We start from the raw sequence: 20,592 nt of genomic DNA, 5'->3' as shown, positions 1-20,592 counted from the left end.
GCAGAGTGAAGAGGATTGCTGCAATACTGTAGGATATAGGGTGAGATTTAAGACAGAGAGGGTGAATAGAGATGGAGGAGAGTGACAGAGGAGGGAAGAGAGAGATACCATTTATATTGCATGACTGAAACTTTCTGACAGTGCAGTACTGCTTTTCCTTATATCAGGTACTTCACCTTCACCGTTATGATAAAGTGACAGAGCAGCACCAAATGCGCCCGGATCTGATATTTCTGGGTTGGGTTGTATTGTAGATGCTCTCCACCCTACTTTGCACAGTCCAAAATAGGGGATTATGATCCCATAGTGGAACACAAGTCCAGAAATTATTTTGTGTTGCAGCTCACTTCTGATTGCACTCACATGCATTCATGTACATGAGAATAGAGGTGTGTCACTTCAAAATCTAGGTCAGTCCACATCATGTGCAAGTATTACCATTCTCAAATTACAGAACTGCGTATGATAGTCCAGTCAAGAAGGAATCTAAAATCTGAGCTTTCCTCTATAATTATACGTTTTGTGGATCTCGCAGAACAAGGACAGTGAATAGACTTTCTAGACCCCCCTGGCACTAAAGACTTTGTCAATGTGCCAACATTAGTAGAAAGCCAGTTGACTGAAATCACCCTGCAACCCACTGAGGAATAGTTGATTGGGATGTGTTTCAGTTAATAATAAATTCCATTTATTGAGATACATTCCAGTTAAAAATCAATTCTATGAAATATCACAGGGATGGCTAGTGGAAGCCAAACCCTCTTTAGTAATTGGACATTGCACTCAAGAATACTAGGAAACAATAGATACATTCAAAAAATGAAATTCTTATCCTAGTGCACACAATATGAGTAGTGAGTATGATAAGAAATAAACAGAATAGCAGCTCCAATGTTTAGAAGTGTGACCATCAAAACGTCTTACAATGGATCAGTAACATGATATCAACCCAAAAAATATTATCAAAAATTCTATATCAATAACAAAAATATAGAGTCCTTATACATAACTATAAAAGTCGCTTATATCAAATACATAAATATTGGTGACAAAAATATAAAATGTTACATATATTGAATACAGGAATATCAGAAACAAAAATATTGTCACTTATAATTAAGCATGTACTATTTCAAAAATATCGATCACAACAATATCAACTACAAAACTATCATTAAACCAGCTACTAAATACATTTAAAAATCATCAAAAACTAATTATTTACACCAACAAACAACAATAAACCTATCCAAACATTATAACAACAATATATAATGAAATACAAATATTTTACTCAATGCACCTATAATAAAGTCACAAAACATATTTAAAAGAGATTTAGATACAATAAACACTTAAGTAAAACAAACACTATTAATTATGTAATCAACACAAATAAATACAATATTAAATAAAACAAATATATATATAAGACAAATATAAAAACACATAAATTAACATTTACCAAACAAGGATATAACTGCCCAAAAAAAGTAAGACTAAAGCAGACAATCAAATAAAACAATAAACAACTGTAACTAATAAAACAGCTTAACCTATTAAAGAAACAATATAAAAGCCAAACCTATTAAAACAAAAGTAAAACTCAGAAAACGACAAACATTTGAAGAGGAGGAAACTCTACAGTTTTTTACTACAAATAAGAAGACTGCAAAATATATAACCATACAACTACATATCCAAGTAAGTATTAATTATATGTAAAATAAAAAGTAAAATAATGCTGAAGTGCAAAGAGAATAATTAACCAACAATAGATAACACTGTTTAACTTTTCTCCTTTTGCACAGATTTTCCATACTTCTATTAAATACCATCAACAACAACACATCCAACATTACAAAATAAGGTAATTATATTTAAAAAATAATTCTAAATGTACCCTAACAGCTATCTATCAGTAAGGGGTGGAACCTTGGGTGGACTATATTTAACAGGGTCCAGTGTACATGTCCGAATGGCTAGTCACACAAGAAGGGTAATCACTAAAGGCAGGTCCAGCCGGCCTGCTTGTTTACTGACCTCAAGATATAAGGTTGTAATTTATTATTCACTGTGTAGTACTGAGCACTTAGGTCCTGAAGAATTGCTATGATTGCAAGAAACATGTCGACCTGATCAGAGGGTTGTAGATATTTTGCTGTGAACCTTCCCAGCACGTATCTCCCCTCCCACCGTTTTAACCAAGGGAGTCAGCCACACTAATAAAGTTCCCTGTGGACTGACCCACCTTTTTTAACTCACCACCACTTCACAACTACACTTTCACTTGCCTTCTCACGCGCATGCACCATATGGCTGGAACAAAAGATCTCCGATAAAGAGCCCCTTTACGGGTGCCCGTCAGACATTGCAGCGCCAGTCTGACGAGGAGTAGAACCCATATGATGAAGCATGACACCTAGCTTTCTGGGTGTGTGAGGGTTTTAGTCCCAAAAAGGGAATTCCCCCTCCCTTTTTACTGTCCTCTACGCTACACGCACACTCCTAATTTCACAGTCCCATCGGGGAACTTTGTACCCTTCTTGTGTTACTACCCTAACAGCTATGCCAAAAATTCCTATCCCCCCCTAAACTTTGTCTAACTTAAAAAGTAAACTACCTGCAATTAATATAATTTATTTTTCTCTTCTAACATAAAAGAAACACCTATTTCATGATCAGTCTCACCGAAAGAAAATAGCACAAATGACACAAAACGTCTCTAAAACACATACAAGTAAGTAAATAAAAGAAATTGTAAATGCATATTTAACTGTATAATAATAAATATAGAAAATAACTATTTTTCATAATAATATTATTACAGTAATTACAGATATAATGACAGAAGGCGCCAAATGTATCACTTCACAAAAAGGAAAACTGGTATTATTAACAAGGGGTGCACTTACAGCCAGAAAATGCTTCTACTGAAAATATTACCTGGAAATGTACAAAATATTAGACCAGTGCATGTTATGGGAGGGCAACTACAAAATAAACTGTTGCAATCAACGTAAAAGAGAATATCCACCCCCCAAATGTCACAGCGATAGAGGTGAGAGAAGTTTTAAATAACATAAAAGAAGCAAGCACTAGCTCTCAAGAACCCACAACAAAAATGCTAATGAATATACCTCTCCAAGTCCCTGAACATACAACAGGCCAATTACCATCAATACTCTCCTTAAAGCACCTTAAAACAGACTAAGAAAGACACCAGCGACATTCCACCTGCTCTAAAACACAAGAGATAGATATACCAACACATATAACAATAACACATAGAGAGGAGCCCTCCTCCTATATGAGAAACACATATTAATATTCTCCACTGCAAATAACATACTCAAACTATCCCAATGACAAACATGGATGAAGGATGGGACATTTCAAATGTGTCACACACCATTTCATCAATTATAAAGCCTACATGGTGAATTTCGGAACACCAATATCACTTTTATCTATGCTTTACTTCCTAATAAACAAGCCAGTACCTACATGGAACTGCTGACCATGTAAAACAATAAACAAGCAACTATTACCCCCAAAAAATAATAATTGACTTTGAGCAAGCTACGATTCATTCTATCCCACAAATATACCCCCACACAGCCATACAAGGCTGTTATTACCATTTTAACCAAAGTACATCGTGTCACCTACATAAATCTCCACTAAGGGCCTTATTAGGAGTACAGCTTTCCTCAGGACCGCTGTACTTGTGGTGACGGTCTTACCACCCCCACACTGCACGTCTGCCCACAGAGTTCTGAGTGTGGCGGTCGTACCGTCATGAGACCGCCTGTTCTACCAGCTGAGCCGGCAGTCTGCACCTGGCATAAATATGCTGGAAGTGCCGCTGCTGGCACTGTGGAGCATGTTACGAGATGCCTTTTCACCGCCCTTTTTAGGGCGGTGAGTCGACCATGTGGAGGGTGGCAGCGAGGCAATTGCATGCCACACCATGCAGGGACATGCAGTCGGCACTGTAACAGAGGTGGGCTGCATGTTAGGCTCTCCTAGCCCACCGCCGTGAGACCACCGCATCACTGCCTCCCAGACCTGGTTTCAACTCTGAATCTGGCAGGCTGGCGCTCCTTCTGTGGATGGAGCAGTGGTGGTGCTACAGGAGGGCTGCCAAAGTCATGATGGTGTAGAAAACACCACCACCAGCCAATTTTCAATTGGGGATAAAATATTATCGCCCTAGCCTACATCTACGAGTTTGGCAGTCCTACAGCGGACAGTGCAACGCGCCATCTGCTATATCACCACCAAATCTGTGGTGCGACCACCCACCAGATCAGGAATTTATCCCTGGTCTGGGCGGTGGTTCTGCAGTGGTCTGACAGCAGCTGTCTAGTAGGCTCATAGAAGAGCTTACCATGCAGACCACGGCTCTCAGAGCACCACCTGCATCTTCCTGCACAGTGGCATACATGTCACACCATGCAGTTACTGGTGGGGTAATATTAGGGGTCTCCCTGGCACCAGGGGTGGCAGGAGGCCCTATTAGGGCCCCTTTAGTTGCCTCACCACCACCCGTTTCATGGCAGGCTCACCGCCATGAAAAGGATGGGAATGAGGTAACTCAAAATATGCTCGGTGGTGCCTCTGCAGCACTGCCAGCATATTTCTGCCTCTGACCGCTGCACGCACACCATGTAATCCTGGCTGTCGCTGCAGACCTGAGGCGGTCCAACAGTGCATTCATAATACTGTGGGCAGTCCCACAGTGGGGCGGAGGTTGGGCCCCCACCACAGGTTCGGCGAATACTCGTAATCAGACCCAACATCTGCGACTAACTTTGTTGCCCCTCAAAGAGCATTTGACCTCCTTTAGCACAGAAACTTGCCTCTGAATTGCATATACAAGGTGTGCAAGTCATTGGAAGCCAAACTAGGGCGGCAGCTTCTGACTTAATGCTGCTACTGACCAATCTTCAAAAATGTGCAGACTAGCTGAAACAGTTGAAACCAAATTTCTAATACAGAAAAGGCAATCAACCCACCTGAAACAAAAGCAGCAAATTTAGGGCCAGGTGTACAAAACTCTTTTGCAGTTGCGAACCCAAGTAGTGTCAGTATCACTAGGTTGGAAACAAAGAACTTCTAAAAAAAATAATGTACAAAGACCTTTCATAAGTTGTAAAAATATTTCTGATGTGTAAACAAGGGCGTTTGCGATCCTTTCTGAATTGCAAATAAGAGGAGCAAGAAATGGGTGTCATTTTGTTTCTGCATGCAATCACAGGTGGTCGCAAATTGCGCACTTCCTAAATATTACACAAAGGGTAGCCTATGTTGCAACCCCCTGTGAATGAACAATTTGCAATGCGAGCTATTAGTACATAGGCCACATCCTAAATTACATTACGATACGCAGACCAGTTAGTGCACAAATTGCACATCTCTGGTTTGCATATGTGAATAATACATCTGGCCTTTAGAAAAGGATAGGCAGACACCCTAAGAACATAGCTGGTAGGGCAGAGGGGAGATCCCTGAGGGTCAACGTGAGAGTAGTGGGCCTAGCGGATGAACAAGGTTAGACCAAAGAGCTATATGTAAATCAGTTGATACTGGAATTAATTTCAAGTGAGAACGTAGCATGTCTAAAGAGACTTCAGAGAAATACAGTACTAAAGTAAGTAAATAAATACGTGTAGGCTAAAAAATAAACTTCACACAAAAAAATGTACATACAAAAATGTCACATGCAAGTAATCCCGACAACAAGAACCAGTCAACAGATATGCTAAAAAGGCTCCAAGAGTAGTATTTTAAAATAAGGGATTGACAAGATTTAAGGGTTTTTAAGAAGTGAATTTGTTGTAGCTCATATTCTAGATACAGTTGAAAGGAGTGTTGAGAGGCAGAAATTCAGGGCTCGCAGCCAGTCAGGATTAATCTAATTGTAGCTACCTTATGTAGGTATTCTTAACAGGTAGAAAGTATATATTTCGTTTCAGTATAAATATGTTCTCTTGAACATGTAAACATGACTTATAGTTAGGTGATAAGGGGAACTATGGTATCAAATGATTTAACCACAAATTAACATTAGACTGTAAAGTATTGAAACATATTAAACAAGAGGTAGTTCCAAGGTGTGTTACGTAAGGCTGTGATGTCAGCTCCTCTCAGGTATGTCACCCAGTTAAGCCACCCCTTGAAAGTGGCTTTGGACATGTCCTTCCAATTGGTGAGTACTATCTTGACTGCTGCCATTAGCAGGAAGTCTAGGAGATTTCTGTCATGTTGGGAGCCGATATCCGAAGTTATAAATGCGGTTTTGAGAGAGGCAAACTCTTCTTTAAGTGTCCAAGTGCAAATGTTAGGATCCCAGAGTAAATGGGTAACCATTCAAATTTTAACACTCAGATAAAGAAAAGTAGGGCCTCAAATAGAGAAGGAGGTATGTGTAAGTTTGCCAAAAGCAGTGGTAATGTAACTTCAACTTAAGGCTCTGGAGGAATTACCATTCCCATGGAGAATTTCACATTACCACTCCTCTCTAAATCAGACCCATAATCTCTGCAGAGAATAAGGGCAAACTGAGTGGCATAAACTCCAAATGCAAACATTGGAACTGCAATTCGGTGTCTTTTACCACATGGTTTACCGTAGGTCAAGTTATCACACAGACCTCACTACGTCTCAAAAGTGAACATTGTATCCCTGATTTCCATGTACTCGAGTCAACAACAGTCAAATAAAGCAAGTTTACAAGAGTTAGGTCTATGCTGCCACCAACCCAGGTGACCATGCATGACCCTGGAAAAAACACACTGAACAAACAGATGGGGTGTCTGCACCTTTTGCAACATGATCAATTCAGTTATTTAGCCATAGAAAAGAAAAGAAGCTTCTCTCTTTTTACTAGCACCTGACCTCAAAATACCCCAACACAAGCATGCTGAAAGAGTGCATATGGCGAGGTCTGCGGGCCCTACCTGGCTTGGTGAATAGCTTCAACCCATTCGTCCCGATCTTTTTCCTCCTCGCAGCGGAGCTCCAGTGGCTTCTGCCCTTCATGACCAAAGATGACAACAAAGTGATACTGTGGAATCGAAAGAAAAGCGAAGTTAATACTAAAAAAGGAGTAAAGCAATATATAATTTTACGTATTCAATACTAGTTGAGTCCAGACCTCTCAGCAGGCCTTCACGCCTTGATTTATTAATTTTTTGAAAATGTGTATGTTGCATAGTGGTTAACCAAATTGTATCTAGGCGCTACGGATGGGCAAAGGAAAGTGACCTTGGTTGCAGTAATACCAAGAAGAATGGTGAATTAAAGCAGATATAAATAATAACCAGAAATAGTAAAGTGTTTATGGATTGTCTGTAAGCAATGAGAGAATCATGAGAATGAGTTCCTAGCAGGAGTTTATTTTAAAACATGAAGACCTCAACTGAGAATCTTTGGCTCATACGTTTGCAATGATTTAAATGAAATTCAACTTAATATTATAATTAGTAAGTATTTAAGTTGACAAATTTACAAAGCGCTTCTTAAACTGAGTTAATTTAAAATCCAGTATAAGCTGGTTGACGAGGACTGGCAGGAAGTGGTGTCATCCCGCAGGTTGTGGCAATTCCAATGAGGCTCCGATTAGTGCAGCTTAAGATCTTGCATAGGTCGTATGTCACGGGGCCCCGATTGGTCCATATGGGCCGCTCGGAGAGCGGGGACTGTAGGAGGGGGTGTGGGGAACTGGGTACATTCAAGCATATTTTGTGGCATTGTACGAGATTGCAGGGGTTTTGGGGGAGGGTCCATAGCATGCTGCGAGCGGTCCTGGGTACGGAAATGTGGCTGGAAGCCCGCAGGTGTATTCTGAATATCAGGGAGCCAACTGACCTGAACGCATACAAAAAGCAATGGGCAACGTTGGCATTCATGATAGCAAAGGGCAATGTTGCCCAGTTGTGGGGAGCTAGTCAGCCGCCCCGTGTGGAGAAATGGAGGGAGGACTTGGACTGGGAAAGATGTTTAGGGAAAGATCAGTTTTTTGCACCAGGGGCCTTCGGGGGAAGTGGGGTAAGATGTGGGAGGCATGAAATCATTATAGGGGGGATATCTGTGCCCACCCCGACGGGTCCCGAAGAGGCTGATGAGATCACGTCCCCTTGATTTACCAACTGTGATAACTGCACAATATTTTGAAGGTATGGAAAGTCATCAATTGACCTGTATTCTTTTGTAATGTGTCACCTGATGTTTTTCTTTGTTGATTTTTATTTCAATAATAAGAAATCAAAAAATAATTGACTGCGATTTAGGAGGCACACATCATGCATGGAATGTATCATTTTGTTATCGACAGAAGACAAGAAATTGTCTTGGAAGAGGGCAAGTACAGACTTTTTAAAAGTGGTGATTCACAAAAAGCCAGACTCCCACGGACGCAGTGGTAGCGGTCTTCCAACCGCACCATTATGACCAGGGCGATCGAGCCGCCCTGGGACCTCCACAACCACCAGGGATCAGAGATATCTGGTAGTGATACATCTGTATTGAGGCCACAATAATGTTGACGGATGCTGCAGCCTTGTCAAGCCTATTACGATTTTCGTCACTGCCACACTTTTCACAGCGGTGCGACCTCCATGAAACCTGTGCCGGTGAGAAAAACAAACAGGGCCCTTCAGGGTCTCCTTGTGCCTCACGTAATGTGGATGCACACAAGGGGGCACAAGAGGTGCCCCCTTGTGTGCATGCACTCCAGTACCTGCAAAGCATGGACTGCAGCAATCCATGTCATGCAGGTAGTGCCTTTGAAGTTCCCATTTTATAGGCACTGCCCTGGGAACACCTAAGAACTGCCTGCCAGGCATGAGAAAACTCCTGATCTGGAGGGGAGTTTGAACATGGGTTTGGCAGTGTGGTCCCACATCACCAAACTCCTAGGGCCTTATTATGACTCTGCCTGTCTCGGAGAAGGGCCACCACGCTGCTGCCCCGCTCCGAGACCCGAGACCGCCAAAACCATTAAAGACCGCCCGCCATAGTACAACATATTTTTACTCTGGCGGGCAGTTCTTTGGTAGTCCTACCGAGGTGCCTTTAAACAAGGCACCGCAATGGGAGCATCAAAGGCAGTCTATGCCCTGCAGGGAGTGGTGGTGCATGCACATAAGGGTGCAAAAAATGTGCCCCTCTGCATGCCCCCACAGCGCAGAGACAACAATTGGCCCTGGAAGGCCCTCTTTGTTTCCTCACTACCACACTTTTCATGGTGATGCGACCCGCCATGCACTGCACCACCATGAAAAGTGTGGCAGTGAGGAAACTCGTAATATGCAGTGGCCACAACAAGCATACTGCCGTCTCAATACCGCCGTACCACCGCCAGAGATCCCTGATCCCTGGGGGTTGCGGTTGTCCCAATGTGGCCGGACCGCCCTCGTTGTAATGGGACAGCTGGAAGACCACCACCACTGCGCCTCCATGAGCCTGGAGGACCATGGACCACTAGACTCGTAATAAAGGCCTTAATAAGGACCTTACTTGTATTGTTTCCTAAAGTGGCTTACTCTGAATATTTATTTGTAAGCCAGGAACACCAGAAGAAAAGGGCACACTGACGTTTACAATATTAAACTTAAAGAACCTCTGAAAACAAACTTTGTACTTTATTATGGGTCAGACGTAAACATGAGCTATCGTGAACACATATATATTATTATGACCAAGAAAATGGGACTGCTTACTTGCTGTAATGATAAGCTTATTTTTATTCATATCATCATTTTTTTATTCAAACCATAATCTGAATCTAAAGGCATACTTCATTCAGGCACCTCTTTATTAAGATCCAGAGAGACCATAAACATATTGGATATTATTGCGGTGCACATTCTCGCATTAAATCATTTCCCTTCTTTAAGAAAGAATAACAGCTTTCTTTCCTCAATAGGTCCATTGAAGCACATATCAATATGGCATGCTAGTACACAAGAACAACCAGTTGTACTACATTGCAATAAAATAGTTACATTTTTCTTATACCAGCATTTAGAAAATGTAACAGATCTTGATGTGATTTTGAAGAGGTTACAGAAGTTTAGATGGCTATCCAAAGTCCTACCCTGTCGTTAATCTTCCATTAACAGTAAAATCAATGACCAACCTACTGAGTAAACATTTCTTTGACTACTGTTGTGCTATTTTGGCCTCAAATGTTTACAATCTCATTAGTAGAAAGCTATTTATTGCAGGACAAATTTCAGCACAGTTAGGAGCACTGAAGGGAGACATTAAAAAAACTCACAGGAACAGTTTTACTTAAGACACTAACAAGTGTCATGGTAAAAGGAGGCCCAGTCTTAACTGACAGACAGCCTGGAACAATCTAAGTATCGAAACAATTCCACAACAGAATACAGAATAGCCAATATTAGCCAATCCTAGTTTAGATGATAAACCAGGCCTCAGAACCCCACACAATTTACACTCATACAAAGCTCAGAAAAAGAGAAATATTGTAAAAACATGAAAACAAAATCAGAAAAAATGATAGTGTTGAACTTTGAATAAAACTCTCACAGCCCTATAGACTAAATCAGCTGGTGCTCATCTGAGGGCGGAGGTACTTTGACAATGCTGATGACTAAAGCAGGTGTCGGGTTGAATACTTCATTCATTATAATTCACTTAATTAGACTCAAAGCAAGGGTACGTTCAGGGGACACATGTTTTCCTACAATGCCTCCATCTTATGGAATTCTCTCCCACTCCAGCTTAGATCCACACCACATCACCTCACATTTAGGAAACATCTAAAAACGTGGTTATTCCAGAACTTGCAGTAAAGACGCTATTCTGTCCGTGTTGCGCAGCGCTGGGATGCCTAAGGGTAGCCATGCGCTTAACAAGAATGTATTAATAATAATAATAATAATAATAATAATAATAATAATAATAATAATAATAATAATGCAAAGGAATTGGAAAGTGCTATCAGTTGTAAAACATGTCATCAGGTGCTGTAAACAGCAGCTTGCTCCACCTGATGGTATGCCATCCAAAGGTGCCGCTTCGTAAATCATGTGGCTCGGCCTACTATTGTGATAAGATCCGAGATGCATGGAAGAGGAAAACTTTCCTCTCAACTGGCATTGTTCACTTACACAGGCGTAACTTGCCTGATTTCTTTTTTGCCACAATGATGTGTGAAAACCTCAAAGAAGCGTGGTCAATGGGCTTAATTATTTTCAGATCACACATGCCCTGTAATGCTTTAGACAACTTATCCCATACACTGTGGAGTACATTTCACGACTTAACAGGTACACAAACCTTCCTTAGATTAATGCCATGTTTTCAGAAAAGCCTAAAATGTTGCCTGAGGCTTTGACAAAAAATGATGCCTTTTACCAACAGTTTCATTATAGAAAACATCCAAGAAAGATATCTATCTGAATCTATGTTAAAGTAATACATTACACTGACCCCACTGCCAAGAATCTCCTTGTTTGCCACCAGACTCCTTTTATTTTGGGGGGCCTCATGTCCTCCTCTCACTCTCTGACACTCCTTACATACAGTGGTTTCTGATTAATTCCACTTTGAATCTCTTGAGCTAAGTGAAACCATTGACTACATTCTTTTCAACCCCAGTTACTGGTGACTAAATGCTCAATAGTTTATCACCAACAAATGATGTGAGATCAGTTCTTCAGACTTCTATTTAAGATTCCTGGGACATGATCCTTACGAGTACCATTGTGTATGCCTTTCATGGAGTATATAAAGCTATTGTAAACTCAAACAAGACAACAATAAATTTGGGCAAACTGATATCATTTTTGAAACTCACCATGACCGTTCATTGGTGTTTTGAACTAGGTTTGTAGCCCCTTACAAAGCCCCTTACAAAGCACATGATGGTGTTCAGTCGGCCCTGCTTACTGACATTTTCCATACACATACAGTCACTACTCACTACGCCCAACTTCTAAAGGCCTGTGCTTAAGATGTAGGTAAATCTAATTTACCGATTCATGAATACCGAATTTTACCGATTCCGTATTTATGAATCTGTAAATGAGATGTGGGTAAAAATTCGGTATTTTTTACTGAATCGGTAAGATTCGGTATTTACCGATTCGGTAAATACCGAATCGGTATTTGCTATTGAATCCTATGGGCCTTGAAGCCCATAGGATTCAATAGCAAATACCTATTCGGTATTTACCGAATCGGTAAAAATACCGAATTGCTAAGGGGGACAGGGTGTCACTTTGACACCCTGTTGCACCCCTGTAACTGGCTTTTGCGCCATGTGGCACACAGACATGCTCTTAGGGCATGTCTGTGTGCCACATGGCACAGGTGTACATGCACAGATGTGCATGTACACAAGAATTCGTAATTTACCATGCAATTGTATTGCATGGTAAATACCGAATTCTAAAGGCCCTGTAGCACTGTTAGAAGTGCTACCTACATCACAAAATACATTTTCGGTATTTTTACCGAATGGTAAATTTACCGAATCGGTAAAATTTACAGAATCGGTAAATTTACCGATTTTGTAATTTTACGTTTCTTTGGCTCCTACATCTCCATAGCCGTTTACTGGTCGGAAACGGCTGAACATCGGTATTTTCGGCCGTTTCCGACTGGTAAAGGGCTACCTACATCTGGCCCTGTGTAAATTAATTATGTTAACTTTTGATTTTTAAAAGTCTCTGACAAGCTTTTTGTTTCAGTCATCCCTGCAGACTGTGGGGACATTTTAAAGTTCAAGGTGGCAAGACTTTGTTTAAGACATGTGCCAATCTTAGCCACCAAAATAACGAAACTTGTTTAGCAATTTTGCAGAAACATTCTCATTCAGTCTTTCACTTAATTTTACACTGTAACATCTCGTCACACCATCTTTCGACTGTGCACATTTCTACAGGTTATAAACCATCTATTTGCTAAAGCAAGAAAACTAATATTAATAGAAATGAATTAATCTGTGATGCGGCTCTATCGATACCGATACCCCTTTGCCTGTTATTTCATTTCATTTCATAGATAATTTCTTGATTCTTAAATTCCAGAGATGAAAATGAATAAGTAAATATATCGTTTTTTTCATTGAATCACTGAGGATTTTAAATTATAATGTACTCCAGTGGTTCATACTACGAAAAACGTGGAATAACTAAGTACTTATTTGTTTGGGAGAATTCAACCTGGCCTCATGGTAGCACTGTGCCTGTTCTATTTCAATTCATGCAATACAAACAGACGGGAGCTTTCATGCAAATACTAATTTATTTAAAATACTGCATGGTCTAGTGCTGCTCTGTTAAACCTCACATAGGAGAGAAAGAGAAAAACGTTTTTTTTTGTTTTTTTGTGTCCTCATATTCACCCTTGGTAACCATATAGTGACGAAGAGATATAGAAGATGACTGAGGCACTGGCCCAGGTATACTGGGGGGGATTTAGATGGTACCTGACAACGTATCCCTCAATGCCACGCATCCCAACTTTATCCTCATCTGATGGTACCAACAGGGTTGGCAAACTGCTATATACAACCCATTTCGTAGCCAGAGTCGCATGTATAGGGTACGTATAGCAAAAAGGGATCAAAAGAAAAAAAATGATCCTTCCAAGCAGCACAATCATAGGACTGGGGAAAAAAAAAAACATGATGTTCTGGCCTGTGATTACCAGTTCAAAAGTAGCCAAAATCTCCTCTTGTGTTGGTTGCCTACTCTAGCCAGATCTAGTTTGGACATCTGTAACATAGCTGCTCGCCAATCTGTATAGAGAGGAGGTGTCTTGTCTTTCCACCGTTTACAAATTTCTCTTCTAGCTAATAAACAACTATAAAAGACCAGTTTTTTACTTATACCTTCAATCTCGGGTATAATACCAAAGAAAATTTACGTGGGGCAAGGACTAACTTGTACACCAATTGCTAGTGAGAGGGAAGCACAAATTTCATTCCAAAAATATGTTATATATGGACACTCAAAGAACATATGTGTATCTGATGCTGCTACGAGACCACATCTAGAGCAAGAGACCTGAGCATTATTAGTGAACTTTGACAAACGAAGTGGGGAATAGTACGCTCTATGTAGTGTAAACAAGTGGTTACGACGGAGCCAAGATGGTTTCACAATCTTCCCCAGAGTCTTAAATGATTTGAGCCACAAGCCCTCTACATCAGCGTTAGGTATATATGTTTCCCAGAGGGAGTGGGGAAGCAGGAATTCGCCGTCGATCTTGTCTAGTAAAAGGTTATACCAGAATGTTATCTCTTTTTTAAAGGGAGGTTTGTCCATCAGATAGGTTACTAGATTGTTATCAGCACCTAATTTGTGCCTACCCCTTCCTAGACTATAAGCTTGGGACCAACTCTGGATTTGAAGGTATTTAAAACGTGAAAAGCGAATTCCTATTATTGAGCTCAAGGTCTCCCATGGAAGTAATACTCCATCATCAAACAGGTCCCCCCAAGATGAGATCCCAGTCTCTCTAACTGGGAGGGCTAAGCTATCCAAAAGCCAAGATGGAGCACCTGGCGAGTCCCATAACGGGGCCCGACTTTGATAGTAGCCCAATTTGAGTGTACGTCTTAGATTTGTCCATGTTCTGGCAAGGTCCCTCAGCACCTTTAACTTGACCTTCTTAAAGTACTTAGGGTCCCCAAATTTTAACAAAAAGTTCGTTGGCCCAATTTTTTCCCCTTTAAGAAGTGCTACGAATAATTTTCCGCTCCCCACGTTATTAGGGGTCTTTAAAAGCATCCTTATATGGAAAAGTTGGAAAGCCCAACCGTATATCTGGAGGTCTGGTGCTGCGAGACCCCCTTTTTCTCGACGCCGTCTGATCTTCTTCCAGGATAACCTGGGCGTACGGCTATTCCAAATAAATCTATTTAATTCCGTTTGGAGTTTGGCAGTCAAAGATGGATAAAAAAAGAGGGATAGTATTGAACAAAAACATAATCTTGGGTAAAATGGTCATTTTAACCAGGTTAGATCTACCTATCAGGGAAATAGGAAGAGCTGACCATGATCTCAGCAATCTTCGAGCTTCCTTAGCCACACGGGCAAAGTTTAAAGGGGCGATCTTATTAATATCCGTATAGATATTTAACCCGAGATACCTAAGGGTGGAACTTGGCTGTACCCCTACGACTGGTACAGGTTGATTCCAAACCATAATGTCGGTTTTGGATGCATTCACTTCATAACCGGATATTGCCCCAAACTCTTCTGCAATAGATATAACCGTAGGGAATGCTGAACTTAACTCAGATGAAAAGATAAGGACATCGTCCGCATATAGTGCGACTTTCCGCTCCCAACCTTCAAAAATAAAAGGTTTTATATTAATATTATCCCGAATTAGTTGAGCAAAAGGCTCGATATATAAATCAAACAAAAGTGGTGAGAGGGGACACCCTTGACGGGTTCCTCGTGTAATGTCGAATGGCTCCGTAAGCTCCCCGTTAACCAGTAATGAAGCAGAGGGGTTTTTATATAATAGTTTTACTGCTCGTCTAAAATTGTCTCCCAAATTGATCTTTTTTAACACTTCTTCTAAATACACCCAGTTTACCCTGTCAAAGGCTTTGGTGGCATCAAGAGTGAAAACTGCTAAAGGAAGTGATGCTGAAGTGGCCATATCTATTGCACCAATGAGGTCATACGTCAGTTCATACAGTTGCCTCTCTTTTACAAAACCTTTCTGATCCATATGCAAGATGTTATTTGCTACACCACCCAATCTATTCGCAAGTACGGCTGCAAAGATTTTATAGTCCGTACTGAGAATTGAGATTGGTCTATATGACCCACAGTTGGTTGCAGGTTTGCCAGGCTTTAAAATCAGGGTTATAGAGGCCCTATCCCAGGAAGCAGGAGGTAAGGCACCGTCTAGTAAAATATTATTAAACAAATTTGTTACGTAGGGAAGAATAGATGGACATATTACTTTGTATATTTCCGAGGGTAACCCATCTGGTCCTGCTGCTTTGCCTTTTTTGCTTTTCGAGATGGCAAAACTAACTTCCTCCGATGTAATAGGGCCGTCTAAAATTTCCATTTGTTCAGGGTCCAGAACCGATAAAACGATCCTGGATAACCAGTCTCTTGCTTGAGTAGGTTGAACATTGTTATCTTCTTGATATATCTCACTAAAGAAACTTCTAGAAGCGCCACTAATTCCCTCATCTGTGGAGTGTAGTACACCATCTTTGCTGATGGCACTAATATTATTTTGTACCCTATCAGTCTTCGACTTCCAGGCAAGGAGCTTACCGGCACCTTCCCCATATTCGAAGTGGGCCAATCTACTAGCCTCCCATCTCTCTAAGACCCGTGCACTCAAGACTGAGGAAAGATCTCCCTTTAGGACTGTTAATTTATCTTGCATCCCAACTGGTGGGGACCCTGTTAATACTGAATTCATGTTAATCTCTTCTTGAAGTTTTTCTATCTCCAATTCAAGAGAGGGTACTGCATCCCTATAGGTCTTGTTTTTATGTGCTGATATATTGGTTAGATAGCCCCTTAGAGTTGCTTTAAATGCGTCCCATGTTATTCCAGGTGGCGTAGACCCCTGGTTAACCTCCCAAAAGAGTTTGACTTCCTGATTTAATGCCTCTGAGGTGTCCGGAGAGAAGAGTATTGATCTATCGAAAGACCAGTATCTTAACGAGGGCCTGGAAGGAACCTAAAGCTCAAACAAGATGGCTGCATGGTCTGAGAGATGAAAAGGTAAATGAGCAACTGATTTTACGTATTTAACTAAAGTGTGATTAATTAGAATGAAGTCGATCCGAGACTGGTGGTGAAATTTATAGTTTTTAAAAGTGACCCCCTTTTGGGACCCATGTAGAGTCCTCCATATATCAATATAGTTCAATGTTTTCATATTATTTAATAGAAACATCCTAGTCTTGGATAAAGTTATAGCCCTGTTAGTGGGTGACTTATCTAATATTGGATCTAGAACTATATTAAAATCACCTGCTAGGATAACCGGCTCTGAAAATACATATAATTGTGAGAAAAGAGTTACCAATACAGATGGATCATCTTGGTTTGGACCGTAGTAACCTACTATGGTGAATGGTGAACTCGAAATAATAACCAAAGCTATTGCCCATCGACCATATGGGTCTACCTGTTTAGCGACTAGCCTAGCCTTGATAGATTTTTTAAAAAGAATGGCCACCCCCCTAATATGTGAGGTTTGAGTTGTTATACCTCCAAAGTCTATCCATCTATTCTTACTCAACAGGTTTTGCATTTCCGTTTCTGCAAGATGTGTCTCCTGGAGCACTAATACCTGTGCAACCGAATCTCGTAGATATTGCATGATATTATTTCTTCTCGGTGAGGTACGAAGACCATTAGTGTTCCAGGACAGAATACGTAGATTATGCATTACAATAGGAAAAAAATATTATAGAACCCAAAAACCAGTTCTGCCAAACTCCAAGGAATAAGCTATAAATTGACTGACTCCTGTCATTCTTTTCTAGAAAGTACTGTAAAGGACGTTTAAGAGGACAGTTTTTGCTCCCCCCCCACCTGACCCCCCACCCACCCCATGACCCCCACCCACGGGAAACCCCCACACAATCTATCTGGATTCCCAGAAAGATAGCACTCCACTGTGGACCCCTGCCGAAATCAACCATTAACCAATTATGGGAGGAAATAGAAAAGAGGAGAAAAAACAAGGGGAGAGAAGGAAAAGGACCTAAATGAGATTGAAAAGATTATCTGGCAGATGCATCAAAGTTATGTTTTGTGAGTCCTTAATAGCGAATTTTAAGGAATCGTTATTAAAGACTCGCAAAACGGGATGCATGTAGGAATCGCAATGTTATTAGCGATTCCTACAGATTCTTTAATAGCGATTCGGTAATAGCTAATCGCTAATAAGGAATGGCTTTCCCATTCATTCCTATGGGCCTAAAGGCCCGTAGGAATGAATGGGAAAGCTATTCCTTAATAGTGATTAGCTATTACCGAATCGCTAATGTTCCGCTATTTCAAGGGTGCCAGGGTGTCCAAAGGACACCCTGTTGCACCCCTGAAATGGACCTGTGCTCAAATGTTACACACACACAAGCCCTAAGGGCATGTGTGTGCGCAACATGTAACTTTGAAAAATGTACAAAAGTGCATTTATCAAAGTTTTAGCAAATTACCACGAAGTTCAACTTCATGGTAATTTGCTCCCTCTATTAGCGAAATCGCTATTTTTTTGGGTTTCATGCATTGCATTTAAGGAATCTCATTTTGGGATTCCTTAAATGCAAGAGCAATTTAAGGAATCGCTATTTAGAGATTCCTTAAATTGCGAATTCTGCATTTGGGATGATGCATCCCAAATGCAAAAATACCGGTCGCAAAGGGCCAGATTCTGAGAATCTGCCCGTTTGCTCCCGGTATTTTCTTTGATGCATCTGCCAGAATATGATTTCCTAGACTAATACTGCATGGTCTAGTGCTGCTCTGTTAAACCTCACATAGGAGAGAAAGAGAACAACGTTAAGATCCTTAAAGTGGACAATCATTACTCTCTATAAAATACTTTAATATTTTTAAATCCATTTAGTACGATCACTGCAAAGAAGCCAAAATATCATAGCCATACAAACATTTTTAAAGTCAAAGTAACACATTTTAGGTTATACAGTGATTCCCAGATGCAACTAATATGAAAATGATTCACTATATGGGGCACAGCATGCACGTTATTCATTATAACATTCTTTTCAGCCACATAATAAAAACCCTAACTTTCAAAGATGTTGGGTTTCTTAAATTGCAGCCTTACAGTAACACATTTTTCTTGTTGGATCATATTTTTCTCTCAACTTCAAATTGCTTTCACATGGCCACATGAGTGTCAATCATAAGTGTGTACTAACGGTATGGTAACTTTACGTTGTGGGAATAGATAAGGAATCATTGCACCCCAGCAGGACAGCTGAATGGAACTACACCAATCTTTTTTTTCTCAAAGTTAGAACTTTACCCAGAAATCATGTTTTTCTGTGATTTGGTGAAATTAGTGTTGAACTAGGGGCCCGGATTGGGGCTCGGATTGGGCATGAATGGGTTAATACGCAGAAAAAGAGATATGTAAACAATTAGGAGTCCTGCGGTACCATAAAATAAACAAATAACCACTTCTGATTGAGTAAATTTTTTCGCGGACAGTCTTTTTAGTATCAGAGTAGCGATTCTTGTCCCATGGTATTAAAACAATCTGGTTGGCCACAACATCAGAGAAAAAGATTTCAAAACGGCCCATTAGAGGGCAGGGTGACAACATTATGAGTCCTGTGACCTGTTGTGAGTGGATCATTGGGACCCTCACGTAATTAAAAAAAATGTAAAAACTGATTTTGACAATGGTTCCATGGCGCTACTGTGCGACCTAGCAAGGCCCCATGAGGTACACCAGTACAGCAGTACTAAAAATTATAATTAAATTCATTCTGCTCCAAAGGGCATTCTCAGCAGTTGTTGCCCGCTTCCCGGGGAGGTTAAGAGTAGGGCTTTCTGCCAACCTCGGCTTTACATGGTTGAAGGCTACTACACCGTGGGTTAGATGCAGGTTGCCCAAGCAGCAGAAAACAACATCACATCCTCACAAGATCTCTGTGATGCCCTACAGACTTTTTCCGCAACAAAATTAATACAATCTACCAAGACTATACACCCCAACCGCTTGCCGCAGACAGAATCAACTTCCTATCGCCGACCGACGCCCACCCACCCCAGCTCACCTCTTGAAACCCCCTCACCAAAAAGGAAACGGCAACCATCATGAGATCAATCCATTCGGGAGCCCGTTCAGACCCCTGCCACACCATGCTTTCAACCTCGGCAAGCAACTTATCAGCCAAGAACTCACCAAGCTCCTCAAATCCTCGATCACCATAGCCCACTTCCCCCAAAATTGGAAACACGCCGATGTGAAGCCTTTTCTGAAGAAACCATCCTCGGACCCAGGATAACTGAAGACCTACTGTCCCTTCTCTTTGCTCCCCTACCCAGCCAAGGTCATCAAGAAGGCTATCAACATCCAGCTCACCAGACAACTGGAGACCCACAAACTCCTGGACCTCTTCTAGTCCGGCTTCAGAGCAAACCACAGCACCAGGACAGCTCAAGTCGCAGTCACAGAAGACTTCCAAATGCTGCTAGACCAGGGAGAAACAGTGTCCCTCATCCTCCTCAACCCCTCAACAGCTTTCAACACTGTATCCCACCACACACTGATCAACAGGCTCCATCAGATTGGAATCCAAGAAACAGCCCTCAAGTGGATTGCATCATATCTCACAGGAAGAACATAGAACAGCATCCTCCCTCCCTACTCCTCACTTCCTTGGAACATTACCTGTGGGGTACCTCAAGGCTCTTCCTCTGCCCAACCCTATTCAACACATACATAAGCCCTCTGGCCATTATCGGCAAAAGCCACAGACTCAACATCATCTCCTACGCCAATGACACCCAACTCATCCTCTTCCAGACTAACAATCCAAAAACCATGAAAAACAAGTTGCAAAGATGCATGAAAGAT

The 20,592-nt window shown here is 41.1% G+C and overlaps 1 protein-coding gene across 2 annotated transcripts in view; it reads right to left on the bottom strand.

The window, feature by feature from the left end:
• RASGRF2 (Ras protein specific guanine nucleotide releasing factor 2) overlaps nucleotides 1-20,592 on the bottom strand; it is a 1,825,430-nt gene that overhangs the window by 1,374,555 nt on the left and 430,283 nt on the right. For both annotated transcript variants that reach the window (XM_086960835.1, XM_086960836.1), the window contains exon 2: nucleotides 6,966-7,072. In XM_086960835.1, the coding sequence (XP_086816961.1) occupies nucleotides 6,966-7,072 (107 nt within the window). The remainder of the gene's footprint in view (nucleotides 1-6,965; nucleotides 7,073-20,592) is intronic.

This window comes from Lissotriton vulgaris, chromosome 3_1 (assembly GCF_964263255.1).
Source record: "Lissotriton vulgaris chromosome 3_1, aLisVul1.2, whole genome shotgun sequence".
Classification (NCBI taxonomy): domain Eukaryota; kingdom Metazoa; phylum Chordata; class Amphibia; order Caudata; family Salamandridae; genus Lissotriton; species Lissotriton vulgaris.
This window is presented reverse-complemented; position numbering and strand designations above follow the sequence as displayed.